At 36.6% G+C, this 18,668-nt stretch overlaps 1 protein-coding gene across 4 annotated transcripts in view; it reads left to right on the forward strand.

Moving 5' to 3' along the window:
• CNST (consortin, connexin sorting protein) overlaps positions 1-17,230 on the forward strand; it is a 47,766-nt gene extending 30,536 nt beyond the window's left edge. For all 4 annotated transcript variants that reach the window (XM_027729751.2, XM_027729755.2, XM_039384245.1 and 1 more), the window contains 4 exons: positions 43-139; positions 3,483-4,351; positions 11,203-11,338; positions 12,916-17,230. In XM_027729751.2, the coding sequence (XP_027585552.1) occupies positions 43-139; positions 3,483-4,351; positions 11,203-11,338; positions 12,916-13,121 (1,308 nt within the window). In that variant the 3' untranslated portion in view covers positions 13,122-17,230. The remainder of the gene's footprint in view (positions 1-42; positions 140-3,482; positions 4,352-11,202; positions 11,339-12,915) is intronic.
• Positions 17,231-18,668: the final 1,438 nt, after the last annotated feature.

The raw sequence follows: 18,668 nt of genomic DNA on the forward strand, positions 1-18,668 counted from the left end.
TTTAATTCCAAAAATTACAGGAAATACTATCATATTTTACAGTTATTAGCTGCAGAAAATACATGGGAAAGCAGTTGTTTGCCTCAGTTAATGGAATCCAAAAATCTAAAGGAAAGAGAAGCTGCTGCTTTTAAATCAGGTATGTGTGTATGCATTTACATGTGCATACATTTTTTTGAAATGTTACACTATAATGATAAATTCCTATAAATGCAGTGAAACTATTTCATTTGAATCTACAGCATTTATTGGATTTCCACAAATGGATTAAGCTGGGTTTTTTTTCATGACTGCACAATGGATGTACTATGCAATTTTAATTAGTTATTGATATTCAGAATTGTAAAGTAATTCTAACCTCCATCAAAAAAGTCTTAAATGTGCATGCATTTATAGCAACTTACATAAACTACAAAATTGTATGAAACTAGAGATAAGATACATAATTGGTGTGTGTAAAATACAAGGTAAACAATCTGATAATAAATATTCTGAGGTGTGGCAATTCAATATAGTAAACAGTATTAGTAACTATTTTAAGTTACATGCAATGTACGGATTTTGAGATGCATTTTTCTGAAACAGCACAGATAATTTCCAATTATCAATAAGAATATGTATAATCCATTGTAGAGGTAGCTATATTACATTGTAAAGATTGTTGCACTGTACTATGGTAGCATCTTTGAAGTAAAATAAAACTTCTTTAGTAATCTAAAGCAAAAATTACTGCATTAACTTGCTGAAGACATTTGGGAACTTAGTTTGAGGCTCTGTAGGCAGTTGATCCTAAGAATTCACAATTCCTGTATCGTGGGGATACAGTGACCGAGAAACAGCTTTATAAGTAGTCAGCCAGTCAGGGTTCCCAGGACAGTCACTGAATTAGTTTTCTGCCCTTCTGCAAAGGTTGTGAATGGTCTGTTCTACTACATTTTCCTTTCTGACAGATTTTCACTCTGAGTCTTCCAGCAGAGAGAACTGAGCCCTTACAGCTATGTGTGTGTATATTAAAAGATGAGGTTTGATACATCCTGTACCCATGAATTTCTTCCGTTTCTGACTGAAAGCCTTAATAGCCTTAGTGTAAACTAAAGATTAATGTGTTTCATGAAAACTTTTCTAATGAAATACTGAATTTAATAGAATTTAATAAGCCCCTTAACATAAGTTTGCAGCGTGTACATGTAGACCTGTTTCCAAGGTGGGGAGGAATTCCTTATACCCTGTTTTCTTTCAGGTTCTATGGGATTTGTTATCAGTTGGCAAGAATTGCAGAGATGGAGAAGTGTGAATTCCCTATTGGTAGATTACTGTAGATCAGTACTCTGTCTGCTAGATTGTCATGGATTAACAGGATAAAGTGGAGGCTGTGGTTTCTGGGAGGAACAAAACAAGTGTTTATTTTAAAGCAACTCAGTCAGGGGAAAAAGCATTTCTTAAATTACCATAAGTTTTTTTGTTGCTAAAAAATTTTCAGTAGGCACTTTATTGTATTTCTATCAGTCAGCTAAAAATTACTGCCACGGGTGGGTATGTCTTCATTTAACTTAGTAAGCAAAGGCATCTTTTCTAATTAAGTGTTCGAGTGTTTGTCTTAACTTCCCTTTAGTTTGTGGTGGGAAGGGGCTGTCTGAAGTAGGTGTAAAAAAAATACTGAACACTGCTGAAAACTTGATGTGGAATGTAACAATGATAATTGCATCTCAGTTCCTGTACATCTGTGGTTAGATAACAGTGCTAGGATCATTTATTACTTTCTTAGGAACAGAGCCCTGAGCTCAAGGGGCCACCTTTCACAGTAAAGAGTTTGATTTAATTTCCAATTCCATTTAATCTTTGTTACAGTTGGGGCTGCCAACAAAGATGCCTGTTGTAATGGGATGTATCCACTAGGAAAAATTGACAGATGGTAACAAAATCTTGTACCAATAATCCAGGCTGTGTTTGAACTCATGACCTATATGTGAAGGGCTCAGTATCCCGTTACAAATCCCTTGAGCTGTCAACTCATCTGTGTCTAATTTTCAAAAAGACCCTGTGTCACACCTATTTCTTCTTTCAGTGCTTTACAGAAGTTAGGTTCCTTGTACCCTTTCTATCTGTTAACATCATTCTGATATTTTTTCCATGTTTTGGTTTGCTTGGATATTCTCTTTTTCAATTTCCAAGCCTGTCTTTTCTGTACTACCTTGTATTTCATTATCCATTTAAAGGGGGATAGTTTGGAATTTAATAAAATTGTTCAATACAATGAATTAATGCAAACATTTGTTTTAATGAATGTGACCCTATTTCATGTAACAAATTCAGGAAATTCCTCAGATTTTAAGTGAGGTTTTAACAAGGGAGGAAGGATAAAATTTGCGTAGAGATCTTCAGTTGTTCTTGTAAGAACTCATACAGTTAATAAGTGCATTGTTTGATATTTTCCTTAATCTGATCATAAAACCTTTCTGCTCTTTGCTATGAACAAAAAATGCAAACAAGTGTTTTCTAGAGGTATTAATTTGTTCTTTGAGGTTATTACTATTACTGTAACAGTAGTCCTATTATAACATAGTCGTAACTTAGTTTTTATTCAAGTATGGAATAAAAGGCAGTTTCTGTCATAGCTAGCTTACTTTTTTATTCTAATTCTTAACATCCTTTTCTCTCTTCATAAGCCTAGAACGGAGTTTGGCTTTGAGCTTCTTGTAATGGCTAATATCTAGTGATTTTATTGACAATTTGGGCTAACCATCTACTCCTTCATCAGCAGATCATGTCAGTAGTAGATGAATTCACAAGCTATGCAAAATTCCTCATGTTTCTCTCTGAAATTTTAGATAAGAAAAAATAATTTTCATATGTATTGTAAATGTGAATACAGAAATAAGCTGAAACAAATTGCATTTTTAATATGTAAACTAACTTATGTATCCAAAAAGCAGCATTTTTTATGCTATCCTTTATGGGACATTAAATAGTGGATATTTCATTTAGCATTAACCAAAGGAGCTAGTGACCTGCAAATTTAATATTTATTAAATTAGCATTATTTCAGCTTCTTTAAAGGAAATTCAGATATCTTCCTGTGCGACAGATACACCAGCATCAAAATAGTTTTGTGTAATTAAGTGCATTTGTCTGAATTCCAGACCTTCATGAGATGCACTCACATAAAATATCCTTTAGAAGAAAAGGGGCTGTTCAGAAAGATATTTACATACATATAGGGAGTAACTCTTGTCAGAAGGGCAGTGAGTCATGTGCTTTGCCTTCAAGAATGTTTGCAGATACTTTTTTTTTCTTCTGAATCAGGAGTCAGAGACTACTAATAAAAGTTATTCTGACTGGTGCATAAAATACCTACCCTTTATGGGAGTGCATTTTGAAGCATTAGGTTACAATGTTATCAAATCACAGTATACTCTTTCCCCCCTGGGCTGATGCTTTGAATCATTTAAAAACTCTGAAACTGTTTTTCCTATTGCACTTAGGTACTGAAACTTGTCCTGGCATTGGACCAAAGAAAGAAGATAAACAGCTGAGCACTGTTTCCCCAGATGAAAACAAAACTGAGAGACAGATAGAGGCAGGAAGTCTTTGGGTAGCTGCAGGAAAGGACCACATGGAGGAGCAGCACTGCAGTGCTGAATCAACATTGGAGCCACACACCCAGTCCACAGGGACAGTGGGCAGGCCTTCTTCGGGCTGTTTATCATCTGGGGATGCCGGTAAAGATAACAATTTGCAGCTGAGAGAAAGACAGCTCTCAAAGGATGCAGAAAAAACAGAAGGGACTGGGGAGCCTGGAGTGAAACTCCCTCTTGAGCCAATGGTAGATGCTTCAGTTTTAACAGATGGTGACTATATGCCTACTGATTTGGTTCCTTCTGATAAAGATGTGCAAGCTGATAGAAATCTGCTCAGATCAAAACATGCTGCTGGCTCTTCAGAAATTGCTAGTGCCCAGCTTGAAAATAATGATTTAAAGCAGCAACAGATACAGCCTGATGACGATGATGAAAAGTCTTCACGGGACAGAACTGCATCAGATGTATGCTCTGGGTGCCATAAAGTGTCTGAGCATGAGAGTACTGCCCATTCACAGGTGTGCAAGGAAATACAGAGAGCAGCAGGACAGGAGGAGAAGGTAAATAATGAAGAACAAGAAGATTTATTTCTCAGATTTTTAAATGGTAACATAATAGACACTGAGGAATCAATCTTAGAAAACCAAGAGGACTCAGACACTGTTCCAGATATTTCACCTGAACGAGCATCTTATAACTCACTGGAAGCTTTATCACTAGATGACAGCTTTTCTTCTCTTGATGAACTTGCAAGAAGGATAGAGATTGCTGAGGTAAAGATTATGAATTCTATAAAATCTTTCATGTTTGTCTCAAAATATTTTAGATATTTCCAACTCCAAAATGTGTTAAATATTCCTTAATATATCACTTTCAAATCTGAAATCTATACATATTTAATTGTTCTGAGTTATTTAGAGAAAAAAGTTTGGGTTTGCCTGTTTGTCTCCTTCTTGACCAGCACCACACAGTGTTTCTAAAAATTAGATTGATTTTTACATATGAGTATGAACAGCTGGTGTTTTTTAACTTTTTTATTCTGACAGAGACTGTTAGGAGGTGTTCTCATAATTCCTGTTAAATCAAGTTTCATGTCAGAGATGTACATAATACCTATGATGTAATGTGATTCATTTCTATTCAAAAAAACAAAATTTTCTTTTTTATGCCTATTCTGTAGAGGTGAGAACTACATATGTATAAATTCTGTATATGACTGTATGGGCTTCTAATTTTGCCAAGTTTATATAGCTTTGTTGTTCGACCAAAGCTAAGAAAGCTTCTGATCCTGAACCCACCTTTCTGAAGCACTGCTGATAGGCCACAACAAGAGTGAGTGCTTCATAAGCTAGGTTGCTCTTCTGAAAATAGAGAAGATTTATTGCTTTGGGACTTTTTTGGAAAGTGCATGACGACATCTTTGCTTTATTTCTTTTCTGATTTTGCATCCATGGGACCTTAAGAGCAATTTAAAAATAGTCACAATAGGATTAATTTACGATTTATCTATGTGAAATAGAACAGTACACCTCTGTTAAAATGCTGAACTTTCAGTGAGCTCAAAAGAAATCTAATGCTGAGGGATGATGTTTAAATTACTCTTCTGTTATACATGTATATGGGCTTAGCAAAAGACTTATTGTCTCTGTGACCAGTGATGATGCTTTACTGGGAATCTAATTTCATTTCTAGTTTGCTCCTCTGATGCTGGGACTGCCAGTACTCTGATGGCAGAGTTGAGCCTCTGCAGAGGAAAAAGTACCTTTAGTTTTTCCACAGTACTTTTTCTGGCCATATAAGGCTTAATGTTGGCTGCACTGGTGGGAGTCCATTTGAATCATTCTTAACAAAAGGCCTGAGTTGTGTGTGAGGCAATGGGTTTAAATTGGAAAAGAGAAGAAGGATTAACTTCAATAACAGTTAAAGTTTGTAATATGCAGCACCTGGGGTTGTTCTGCAATACATGAAATTTTTAGATGCAGCAGGGTGAGTTAAGGACAGCACACCAGCTTGTACTGTTTCATTATACTCTTATATTTTGTTTTTCCAATTAATCTTACCACCCATCACTGGCCTTGGGGTTTCATTTCAGAAGTGGTGAGCACCTACAGCTTTCCTGGGAGATACATTAAGAGTTTGCCACCCCTGAGAAAGCAGCATTGTTAACTTGTGTTCGTTGATTTTGTTTTAGTGCTAAAATAAGATTGCACTGATGTTTTGACAAGCAGACTGATCTTTGTAACCAGATCTTTGTAACTGTAAGACTTCTTCCTTTCTTGTCCTTTTGAAGCCATTGAAATTGCATTGTTCAGACTATGGCAACCTAAGAAGATAACAGTGTTTTCATACAGTAGCTGTTAATGAAATATTTAGAAAATGCATTGGTAGCCTCATGAATGAAATGAGTCACATGAAATGTACCAATGTGGCAGTAAAAAAGAAAAAAAAAATCAATTTGACTGTGATAAAACTTGTCATGGAGTGAATATTTACAAACCTGCCACAAACAAATTAGAATGGAAGGCAGAAGTAAAGATAATTTTGAAATAACCTAGATACAAAAATGATATGGTAGAACAAAATTTCATTAATGTTCTTCAATGGACATGTAATACTAATTTATTGATAATGGGAAAGGTAAATAGTTGTGCATGTATTTACAGTTAGGAAGTCTTGTTTGACCCCATATTGAGATCCAAGAATCATCTCCTCTAGTTTTCTAATTTAGATAGTTTGTCGCTTGCTTTTAGTCTGTCATTTACAATAACTCATTCCAAGAGTGAAAATCCACCAAATTCTGACTCTGACTTTAAAAAATTGCAAAAGTCAAATAGTACTTTGCATATTGTACAGTCCCTTATACTGCGTATTTCATCACTAGTACAAACTATGTACAACAACGTGCAAATGATGGAAAATCACTGTCATTTTATAGAAACAAGATTCATACAGCTAACAAGGAGCTTTGAAGCACAGTCAGCAGTTGGCAGCAACAGATATCAGAAGTGTATAGCCTCTTCTTAGATATCTTTGCTATCATTTCTGTGAGCATGAAATGACACAGCAACAGTGAAACAAATTGTGACCTTAATAATATCAGTTTCATTTTGCTGTATAAAGTAAAAATTTATAACACAAACTTCTTATGTGAGTGACAATTAGGGAAATGAGTAAAATCCTACTGCTTTTTCTGATTAGAAAATTATAATTTGAAATTTATTTTTATAAAGCAAAGATAAAGAGATTGTCAACCACAACATACAGCTTTTGGTTGGCACTGTTTATACACCAAGAAATGAAGTCTCCACCTGTCTGTACTAGGTTTGGAGAAAATGTTTCGGATTCCCTGTTCTCTTTTATAGCTTGGGTCCTGTAGTTTTGAGTTTGCAAGAACTACACTTCTGCTTGAAATGCTTATGTGGTATCTGAGCTATTTGTTGCTATGTAAAGGAGCCCTGGTACTTTCATGGCAAGTATATCAGCAGAAAAAATAGTTAAAATCTGTTACTGTGGTATAATACTGAATCTGCTAAGTTAGCTCCTTTTCAACTCAAATTATTCATGTATTAAATTTATTTTGTTAGCAAAAGGGTTTGTCTGCTGGTTTTATTGTAACCCAGGGTAGTCTTGGTTTTTGTCAGTTTGTCATACAGTTGTGGATTACTGCTTTAAAAAATCTGCTTTTGCTAGTAATGAAACTGTAGTCCTTTGCCAAGTAACTGAATAAGGAATACAGTCCACGGGAGAATACACAAACAAAACAGCTTCTTGAGTAGTTCTCTGCATTCAGACCAAAATACTTTATACAGTGAACTTTTTTTTCTAGTTCCCAGTTTGCAGTGCCTCCCTTTTGGGTTTTTATTTATATCTATATGGTACAAATAATTCTAATAGTGAGGTGCAATCTGTTTTCTCTAAGAGCTTGAAGCACAAGGCCTTACTAGTTTTGTCCAGTATGTTTATAAATATATAAATGTATACATCATATTTTTTGAATATATGTACAGTGCAAGAAGCTTTTTAATATTTTATTAGCAAATACTGTTTTAAACAGAGAAGAGACAGGTAGTTTAAATAAAGCTTATTTTTTCTAATTTTGCAACCTGGTTATTAAACTTTGTCCAAAAAGTGTAAAACTTTTCATTGAAGCAGAATTACTTTCTGTTAATGGTGGTAAAAAACAAAAAGCTAAAATATTTAAAAGAGTTTCAATTAACCAACAGTCATTGCTGCTTTCCTTTTTACTGTTGGTCAAAATGCCACCACACACCCATATGCCATTTTCAGTTTCTGTACAGTAATTATAAAAGTCAGAAGATTTTGTGAAGGCCAGCAGAGCTGAGAGAGTAAGCTCAGTTACACAGATGCTCCAAGACCATCTTTTGTTAATTAACTAGCTTAGAATTAAGAACATATCTTATGTTTCAATAGGTCCTTTATGCAGTTCTTTCATGTAAGAGATGTTTTCAGTGCAGTCTTGTGCAGGTCTACATTTTTCCTCCCGTAGTTCAAGTCAAGAAGAGGCTTGATTTGTGGTCAACTGTATTAACCACAGTTCCCTTGTTAACTTCAATTTACATAATATACTCTGTCTTTTTAAATTCCTCCTGCCTCCTAAAGACTGGGATTTAAAACTTCGTCTTGTGTGGCAGCTAAGTCCCTCTCCTTGGATGTTTAATTAATGGGAGATGGATCTAATATAATCACTTTGTATATTGCAGAACAAAACAAAAAAACCTTAATTACATGACTCATGAAATTCAAAGGCAGATGAAGTATATTTATGGCATGAAGCTGAGTCAGAGGAGGTTTAGGTTAGATATGAGGAAAAAGTGCTTCACCCAGAGGGTGGTCAGGCACTGGAACAGGCTCCCCAGGGAAGTGGCCACAGCACCAACCCTGACAGAGTACAAGAAGCATTTGGACAATGCTCTCAGTCACATGGTGAGACTCTTGGGGATGGTCCTGTGCAAGGCCAAGAGCTGGAATTTGATGATCCTTCCAACTCAGAATATTCTATGATTGTATTCTAGGTATGAAGTACATATCATGTAAAGGGGCCATTTTTCAAAATACAGCCTATGGTTTTTGCTGGGGTAGGAGAGTAACACTAACCTCGCTCTGTTTATTGCAAAATCAAAAGCACTTGCTCCCCTTTTTTAAGCAAAAGAAAATGTTCAGAATAGAGGAACCTGCGCTGTGTCAATTAGTTCTTTATACATTTAAAGTAAATTCTGAAACATAGCCATGTAGGCTGACAGGAAAAGTAAATGAACCTCATTGTAGCAAGACTTTCCTCCACAAGCCTTTTATGTAACTGTAATCACTGAAACACATTTCCACATAATCCTGTCAAGGATAGTCCTCTGGTTTTAAGCTTGGAGAAGACCGAGTTAGTGACACAGCAATTCAGAAACTACCACGAGCCAACAGATGAAATGAAGTGCCTTAGTCTGAAATGACGACTAGACCGTCACATCTAGTCTTAGGGCAGACTGGTATGAATGCCCTGCTGTCCCTGGGTGACATTCCCACCTAGTGCAGTCCGAGCCACTTGGGAACAAGCGTGCCAGGCGACAGCTAGCCTGCTGTGTGGGTGGTGTGGGAGGAGCCATTGATCCTCTTTATGTAAGCAGAAGCTTAAAATAATCTACTCTTCTAAAGGACATCATTTCATCTTCACCCTCCCAAATAAATAAATCAAATTAAAGCACTCCTACATGATCCCCCTTCATTGTCACAACAAGGAAGTTTGAGTGTTGCTTTTCCTGCTGGCCTCTTAAATTTTTGTAGTGGTTCTGCAAGGCTAATTTGACATTACCTGTAGAAGCCTCAGCTCAGTGTGCTTGTCTGTTGTGATGAGACTCTTGCAGACCATTATTTTTGGTTCATTTGTGCCAAATACTGGTCCTCTGTATGTTGACTGACTTTATTTCTGCCACCTCCACACTTTCACTAAATATTCATTAAATAATCCATTCAGGCTCTTGAGAAGATAATCAAAAAGGAAAGTGGGTATCAAAAGTGGTAGTGTGGCAGAGATCAATTTTATCCTCTCAGTTGGAATTTTGGGAGAAATTATTAGACGTGTAGGCATACACCCACAGTATCCAGCTCTGTAAGTTGTGCAGGGTAACCTCATTTGTCCGTTTGAGGGCTACAAAGTACTGCCAGACTACAGACTTGTATGTGTAATTGCTGAATTTATCAGTTAAAATGTTGCAAATACCAAAGTTGGTGCCTGTTGGATTGTGCTCTGTCTCTTGCTGTGTTCAGTCCAGTCTTACTACAGCAAGCATCAATGCATTATATAAGCTCATAGGATGAAGCATGTTTAAGGGCATAAGTTATGAAGTCACTTTTTTTCAGTTTTTCTACAGCTCTTGGAATTGCAATGCAAACAAGTTTTTATGGGTGCTCTTCTAACTTAATTCTGTTACAGGTAGAGTTAAGCAGTCAGTTTTCTGCAACTACGGTGTTACTTGGAAAGTTGGAGTTTTTTGAGTATTTGTGAAAATTATAGGCGTTTGGGGTCATCTCCTTATAGAGGAGTTGCAAACTCAGTTGTAAATGTGATGTTTCATCTGTGGCACAAATGAATACATATTACTTTTCAATTTAACAAATGTTATTGCTGATCTACAGAATGAGTTTTAAAAAGCCCTACTGAGTTCTAGGAAGAAATTATTAATTTTTTTTTTAAGTTAAAGATGCTCACAAGATAAAAAAAGAGCATGTCTAAACATGCTTCTTATTTTAATTTCTTTTTATTTCTAGCCCAGCGGGAACTACTTGCTTAGGAAAGCATTTGTCTCCTGATACTTCACCTACTTTCATTTCTCTAATAACTAGGAAGTTACAGACTGCTCATTCATGCCAGTATGGCTTAGCATATACTCTTGCAACTAGTCCAAATGCTATAGCAAACAAAAGAGAAGTTATGGTTTATTGACTTGTTGACTGTATTGCTGTTCGTGCACGTTGTTTGGATGACCAGCCTGTAGAGAAGGATTTTTGAACTGCTGCTGTATCCAGAGAGCTTATTACAATGTGGAGCTGGAATCTATCCAGAGCGTTGAAGCTTTCTTTTTCCCTGTTGTTCTCTCTGTTTGGTTTTGTAGCTCCACTGTAGCTGCTTGTCCACTCTGGGGAACCAATTGCAGAGCTGGAAAATTAATCTTGCAATAAGTATTTGATGGTCTCTGCAGGATTATATCTTTGGAGAGGCAGCAGCAGTGTGTCATTGACTTCTTATTGCCCTCTGATGATAGTGTTTTTGACACAAATCTGCCTCATCACTGCCCCAACCCATGTGAGCTTACAAAGGAACTGTTGCAGTGAACACAAAGGATGATCCAAATAGTAAATGTGTGTGTATTTAACTTTGGTAACACTTAAGGGCAAACAGCGTCAGTGAACAGTGGAATGATACTGCAGCTGTCCTGTGTGTTAAGGAATTGATGTTTTCAAGAAGGAGGTTTCACGAGTGCTGCAATGTTTAAGAAAAGTAGAGTGGAAAACATTTATTAACCGTTTAGCTCATTTCTTCCCTAAGTCATTGTTAAATAGAGCTCATGCTTCAATTTCTCACATCTGTTGTGCCACTCGCTGACTTTCTTGATAGATTGCTCCAGCGGAAGGATTGGTGTCTATACTAAAGAAGAGAGATGACAGAGATGGTAAAACAATTTCTCAAGTCCAGCAAAGACAAACAAAGAGAAGAGTGCGATTCCAAGAAATGGAGGACACATTGGATCAAGGTAATTTAAAGCTGTTAATTCATGGATTGCACTCTTGAGGTGCAAATGATGTCGATCTTTTTGTTCACAAGAGTAAAGCAGGCATTCATTGAACATACTGTCTTGGTTTTTTCCAACTTAATTAATAAGTAAAGGTGATTGATCAAAGATTATTAATCTCTACCAGGTTTGGGTAACAAGACTACAGAAGGATACAATAAGCACACTTCCATTTTAAAGCTTGTCTGAGAATGAAGTCCCAGTTTTTTTCATCTGACTGAATGATTTGCAAGTGGCAGCTAATGGAAGTTCTTTCATTAATGTTTATTGCTTAGAGGGTGGGAGGTGTAGGCTTTCTCCATAAATCCATTTACCCTGTGGGTAAAGAGGGATGCAGAAGAAACAATGTGTTGTCCTTCTTCCACCAGTAGCTTTCCAACCCTTTCTAGTAGACCAGGATTTTAACCTTGCTTTATAATTTAATATCCATACATATTTGCTAGCCATCATTAAATTTGGCTTTACACCCTACCACCTTTTTGATGGGCTGAATAGCCTCATGAGAAATACAGTATGTTGTTTTCTTCTGCTTTTCTTGGAGTTTAAGCTCTCTATTATTCAAACTAAAGAGATATTAAGAAAAATACTTTTGGTTGCTAATGATAGTACTTTCTATATCTACCGTGTATGCCAGCCACTAAATTTCTTTTCCTTGAAATTATTTTAAAAGTATTTATGTTTTAAATAAAATTTCAATTAGAATTTCTTCTATGATTTTTTCCCCAAGGATTTAGTGATTCAAAAGGAAAGTTGTTTTATACTACTATTGCTATTATTTCAAATCTGATTTCAAACGCACAAAAAAGCACATGAATCTTTCTTCTTTTTTTCTTCTTTTGCACTGTTTCTTCTCCCTGATGTAGAGTGAAGGGAGTTCAGAAATTTTCGTAGAGCCACATCAATCTAACAGAAGATGCAGATGTTGTTTTTACGTGCAGACTACCAAAGTAATCTGACCCCAAAGTAAAATTATGAGGTTGTGAGGATGTAGCAGCATCTCTGCAACCTCTGGTATTGCTCTTACTCTGTAATAAACAATCATGGAAAGAGGTAGCAGAGAATAACTGAAATGTAAAATAACCCTTCACATTACCCTGAAGGTTTTGTCTCTATCCTTACAGCCAAAATGTGAGAGGAAACACAAGCAGTTCATGGTAGCACAGTCAGTGTCATTACAAATTAAGCAAGAGTGTTTCTATTTGTTTTAGTTTCAAAGCTTTCATTTCATTTCAACTATTTCCATGAAGGAAGGCTTTGGCAGTGTGGCATTCTCATAGGTGAGTGCATTTTGCTTCTGTGTGGAACGAGTCCACAAGTGATATGATCAAGGACAGGTACACAGACTGCAGAAACGAAGCTATATAATTAGGTTTCTGAAAAGGCTGAGAAACATACAATTACTGCTCTGTATTTTGAGCATTATTAAGTGTGTTTACCTCCTGACCCATTTGTGGTAAAAACTTTTCTCAGATTTTCTCGCATGTGTTTGTATTGCTTTGTATTTCATCCTTTTTCACCTTTTCTGCTCTTATTTACAGATGAAGTATCTGGTGGCTCCTGTATTTTGCTGATCCTGCTGTGCATAGCAACTGTTTTCCTTAGCATTGGAGGAACTGCATTGTACTGTACCTTTGGTGACATGGAATCCCCTGTGTGTACTGACTTTGCTGCCAACATGGATTTCTATTATACACAGATATTGCAGCGTATGGAAGAACTTAAACACTGGATAGCCTTCTCATAGTTGAAATGAGCAGGGACAGCACATCAAGAGCTCACCAATGGTTACTGGAGAGGGTAGAAAAAAATTGTGATTTCAAGTTCTCTAACACTTGCCACCTGTGGGTGATGTGTATTTGTTGATATACTTTCACTTTTACTTAGAAATCAAGAAAATTTTAGTTTAGCAATCAGGTGGCAAAATGTTCACATCTGTTCACAATTGTAGCAGTGTGGTATGGGAGCATACCTTCACCCTTTTGAGAGTAGGCAAGTCGCTTTTCATCAAGTTGAGCAAGTGAAGAAGAAAGAAGAAAATTAACTATCTTCTGTATTCTCTCCCATTGCCACACATTGTGTAAGCAATCTCTGGAAGCTTAGCAAAAGGACAGCTTTAATTTACAGCTGTTTGTGCAAAGGTGTTGCCTCCAGCTATCATGCAATAAGTCTGTGTTTTATGGAAACGTTATTTTTCTTCTAAGTCTTACTGTTTTTCTCCGTATTTTTTCTCCTGGTGAGCCATGTAATTATTTGGTGGAGTGAGAAGACTGCAGCAGCATTCATGGAGCCCTCATTTGGTGATTACCAGGCTGACCTTGTATCTATAGCTTACAGTGAATATCATGAGTGGGATAAATCTGCTGGCAGATTTCACTAAATTTCCTGGACCTCTACTCTCAGTATTGTATGGGTTGATTTAGAAATGGAGGGTTAAAAAAGAAATCAGTAGTTTCACTAAACAGAGAAACAAAAGTAGGATGTTTAGTAAATTATTCATATTAAATAGTCAAGTGTCTTTGGCCAATTTTAAAGCACCTGGTAGAAGGTGTGGGGCTAACTGGCTTTTCTGTCCAGCCATGTCACTGACTTTGAGTAATCACTTTGTGCCTCAATTTCTCCTCCATAAATGGGGAATAATGATCCTTGCCTTTGTCTATGAATATTTATTGCAATTAGGGCTCATGTCTGATTCATCCCAAATGAGTGCACAGAATCACAGAACTGTGTGGCTGCAGCCTCTCTCAATGAATGAATGTTATGTAAAGTGCGACTGATCCAACAGAAAAGATTCAGAGGCTCACCACAGATGTGGTGAGTATGTTAGTGGTCTAGGGCACTTGTTCCAGCAGATAAAGCACATTTGCATCTATTTGCCCTGCAGTTCTGAGACCTGTACTGTAAAATCTGATCTTTTTCTATTAGCTATACAAACAAATTTAGATCAATACAAAGAGTCATTTTAAATGGGTATTTCTATTGCTTGGTGCTCAGCCCTCCCTGCGTGGTGGTATGTGAAAGAAACACTGACAGGACAGTGAAGGTGAGAATTAGATACACAGGCCTTTGGCCTACACGCTGGTCAAAATGTGGCAACTCTCCTTGCACAGAGCATAATGGTCTAGCCCTGCTGAAGTGTGAAACAATTCCTTTACACCTCAGGAAACAGCATTTTTGAGGGATCCGCTTCACTCCACTCCGTGATTTCATGCTTACTGACATTGTATGATGCAGTGTGTTCAGGTTTAGGATATTGTTTTGTAAAATGCTATGAAGTGAAATCTTCAAAATGCTACTCAGAATTATAACGTTAAATGATCATGCTTTCTGGCATTCGCAAGTAAATTGTCCCTCTAGTGAGCTTGATTGTTCCTAACGCACTGTTACACTTAACGGGTTTTTAAAGTGAAATTTAAAATCATGTTTTTTCTAGAATAAACTGCATGTATGATTTCTCTTTTTGTTTTCACTGTGAAGGCTTAGTTTATTTATACCCTACGGAGCCTCGCGTGCAGCTTTATATTAAGCTAGCAAATTTAAAATGCCCAAAGTAATGAAAACTTTTGCTTTCAGAATGAAACTTGAGAACAGTAGTTTGATATATTTTTTTGTTTGTTGTCCTCAGAGTATTATAATGCTGGGCTATCTCAAGGAGAAAGGGAAAGACACTTTTGTATTTTAAAGTGTTACTGGCTGGTTCAGTTTATTATTTGAATTCTGGGTTTGTTTGTTTATTTATTTAGTTCATCTTTTAAAGAGAATCTTAATTTTCTTTTTTGGTAATTTACTTACAGAGTAATTAAAATGCATGCATTCAGTTAAAATATGTATTTATAGTGATTATGTAATTAGAATGTATTTTGGGTTCTGTAACTTTGCATTGAGTGTTTCAGGATATTAAGTTTATTCCTAAGGAGACAACTGTTGATTTCAGGGTAAAAAAGTCTTTTAAACTTTTTGTGCATTTCATCACCAAAAAGATCAAGAAGTATATATATATCTATTTATTCAAAAATTTATCAGACATGGAGGCCAAGGATCCTCTACTTCTAGGTTCATTTAATTAAAACTATTTTAAAATAATTATTTTATTTAAAACTCTAAAGCTATTTAAAGTCAAAGCAATTTTTAATAAGCATTTCAGTTTCAAATCAGTAGTCCAAATCCTGGTATGTTCGCTTTGTGCTATATTCCTTGCACAGTCAGTAATATCAGCAGAACTGCCTCCGAGAAGATCATGAGGAGGTTGGGCACCACTTTACCAACATGTGCCCCTTGAAAAATGAGTGACCAGGTGTTCTGTGTAACTTAGCTACCTTATACTTGTTACTTGGAGAACCTCTCCAACCTTCCCAACCTATGCCAAGGTACCACACCTGCAAAGTCTCTCAGGATTTGGAGGAGCAGAAATGGCACACACACATAGGCTGTCCAGCTCCTTATCTGAGCTGCTCACTTCTCAGTTGCAACCAAGTATCCAGTTTCTGTTGGCATTCCTTTATAAAAAGCTGATGATATAAATTGTTGGTTCGTGTGACAATTCTGTTGGAGCAAATAGATTGCATGGTTTATAGTACATTATCAAACTTGTACTTACCAACACAACAAAATTTGCTTTGCATTGGAACTCCAAAGAGTGTGTGGGTAGGCCTGATATTGGCCTTCCTATATACTCTGTCCTTCAGACTACTGGTGACATTGCTTCCACCTGGGTGACCTCAGGGCTTAGAATCTTACAGTCAAGTAAATCCAAGTGAAAAGGAATAGTGGATTTGAGCAGTTATTCCTCTTTTCTGAGTATTTTGAGGTAAAATAATAGCAAGCAACAGCTGAGATTGTTTAAGGAAGAAGAAAACAGAGGAAAAAGACTTCTCCCTCACGCGTACTTGGTGCATTTAAAAGCCTTTTGTGTACAAATTCTTATTTGTTCTGTTTCCTTCCCTGACACTGTCTTCATGCTGCTCTGCTTGGCAGTAGGAGAAACATACTATGCTGGCATAAAACCATTTGTAGTTGGTAGGAAAATTCAGAGAATGGTTCTGTACTTGACAGTAGTTAAAAGTAATTTCTTAAAATATGACTGGATTTTAGGCTGCTAGTACCTTCAGAGAAGTTGTGGCCACTTAATCACCTGCAGAACTCTACTAGAAACCCCCACCTTCCTGTTTATTCTTTGACCATAATTATTTTGAAGAGATTCTTGTGATAAAGAAAAAACAATAAGACTTTTGATGTAGATTCAGCACATGCTGCCAAAAAAGAGCTTTTTGACAAGAGAAGTAAGGCACTCACCCCAAACAGCCTAGACTACACCAAAAAAAAAGCACTGTGATGTAGCATAGCCACACTATACTACAGGCTTGTTTTCAAGATAGTGTAAGAAAGCAGAGATTCCATAGCCCAGATATGCCAGCAGAAGTCTGTGATCTAGACACAGCCTGTGTTTTAATTTTTTTTCATTATCTTTGCTTTCATACTTGCAAAATGCATAGCCCTGGTGACAAGCAGTAAGAAGTAGTGTAACGAAAAGGGAAACTTTTGTTTAGGGTTTTCGGTATTAAAGGGCAAGTTTGAACTATCACATAAGCAGAGTACATTGGAAGTCCAGATTCTTGTGTGACTGGGTACTGTTCCACTTAATAACTTAAAGGGATGTTACCCTCCTAAAGGAATGTTTGCTTGCTTTGTACTGTAATGTAAAACCAAGAACATCTGAAAGGAATCAAAACTATTTGTAACAAATTTAATTTAAGCTTCCTTTAGCAAAAGGAGTAAGTAATTGTCTTTGAAATCATCACCCAAGCTTGTAATTTAAATACTGTAGCAAAAAAAATAAAAACTGTCCCAAAGAAAATACATTAACCTTTTTGGATACTGTGATTACTAAATGTCAAGAAAGACTGAGAAGATTTTCTGTGAAATTGAAGTAAATGAGCAGTACCTCCAGTAAGAATTTAATGGTCAAGCCTAAACCAGAATGGAAAATGAGGATAAAACATGTAAGGTTTGGTCTGGTTTTTGGTGTAGTTTTCCTGGGTTGGTTGATTTGTCTTTGTTTCAATAGTTAAATGAAAACCTAGCTTCCTCACAGAGCCTTGTTCCTCTAGACAGGTGGGTTTCAAGTACTAAAATGTTGCCTTACTGCATCATCATAAAAACAAATGGACAGGTGGTAAGTTTCAGAATTCCTAGTAATTAGGGGGTGACCTGAATAGTGGTCACAGGACATTCTGACCTCTGAGCTCAATTAAATAAATAAAAACCCAAACGGTTGCAATGCAACCCAACCCAGAAGCCTATGATTTGAACGGGAGCATGCCAATGTTACGTTCTGCAACACTCCTCCACCCGCTTTTATTCCTTCGGTCTCCCTTCCCCTTTACCATTTCTTTCCCAGTATGAAATAGCATGTGTTTAATCATTCACTGGACCATAAGGTAATTGAGTTAGGAAGGGACCTCAGAAAGTCTCTTGTCCAACCTTCTACACAAGGCAGGGTCAACTGAGATCAAACCAAATTGCTCAGGGCTTTATCCAGTCGGGTCTTGAAACCCTCCAAGGATGGAGATTGTACAACCTCCCTGGGCATATTCTTCTGCTTGGCTGTCCTCAGAGTGAAAAAGTTGTTCTTTATACCCTGTCTAATCTCTCTTTCAGTATGTTGTCTCTCATTCTTCTGATACACACTGCTGTGAGAAAGCTTCTTAGTAACATCTTCATAAAAGCAATCCCTTCTCCAGGCTATACACTGTGTTTTCTAACACTGTCCCTCTGATCCTTCTCACTTTCTTGTCCACAGATTCTTCTTTCCTAAAGGGATCCAGTGTTCTTCTATTAGAATAGGGATCCTCTATGCTTCTCCCTTTCCTCTTTCACCTTACACTCTCAAATTCAATATTAAGTTTTAGAAATCAGAAATGAGGCCACAGGCAAAACTGAAATAGCAAGTACAACTACTATTCATTAAAAACTATTGATGACTATCACTGGTTCATTAGTGTATAGCAGGGATTTCAGAATTTCTGCTGATTCTCGTACTACTCTTAAATAGCTGGTATTTAAAGGATCACATGCTGACATCCTTGTGCCTTAATGAAATCATCTAAATATTTTTCTCTAAAACAGCTACCCAAGGAAGCCTAAAATATTTAAGTATAAAGTCCTTTTTTAAAAATGAATTTTTTAGACTTTGAGGTTTTTTAAGGCTCCTTTATATTATTTGTGATTTGTATTACTTTGAATTAAATCTCATGGTAATTCTTGTTTGTCATAACATGACCCCAGGGTTTACTGC

This window comes from Pipra filicauda, unplaced genomic scaffold (assembly GCF_003945595.2).
Source record: "Pipra filicauda isolate LSUMZ 115617 unplaced genomic scaffold, ASM394559v2 scaffold342_size772408_pilon, whole genome shotgun sequence".
NCBI lineage: Eukaryota > Metazoa > Chordata > Aves > Passeriformes > Pipridae > Pipra > Pipra filicauda.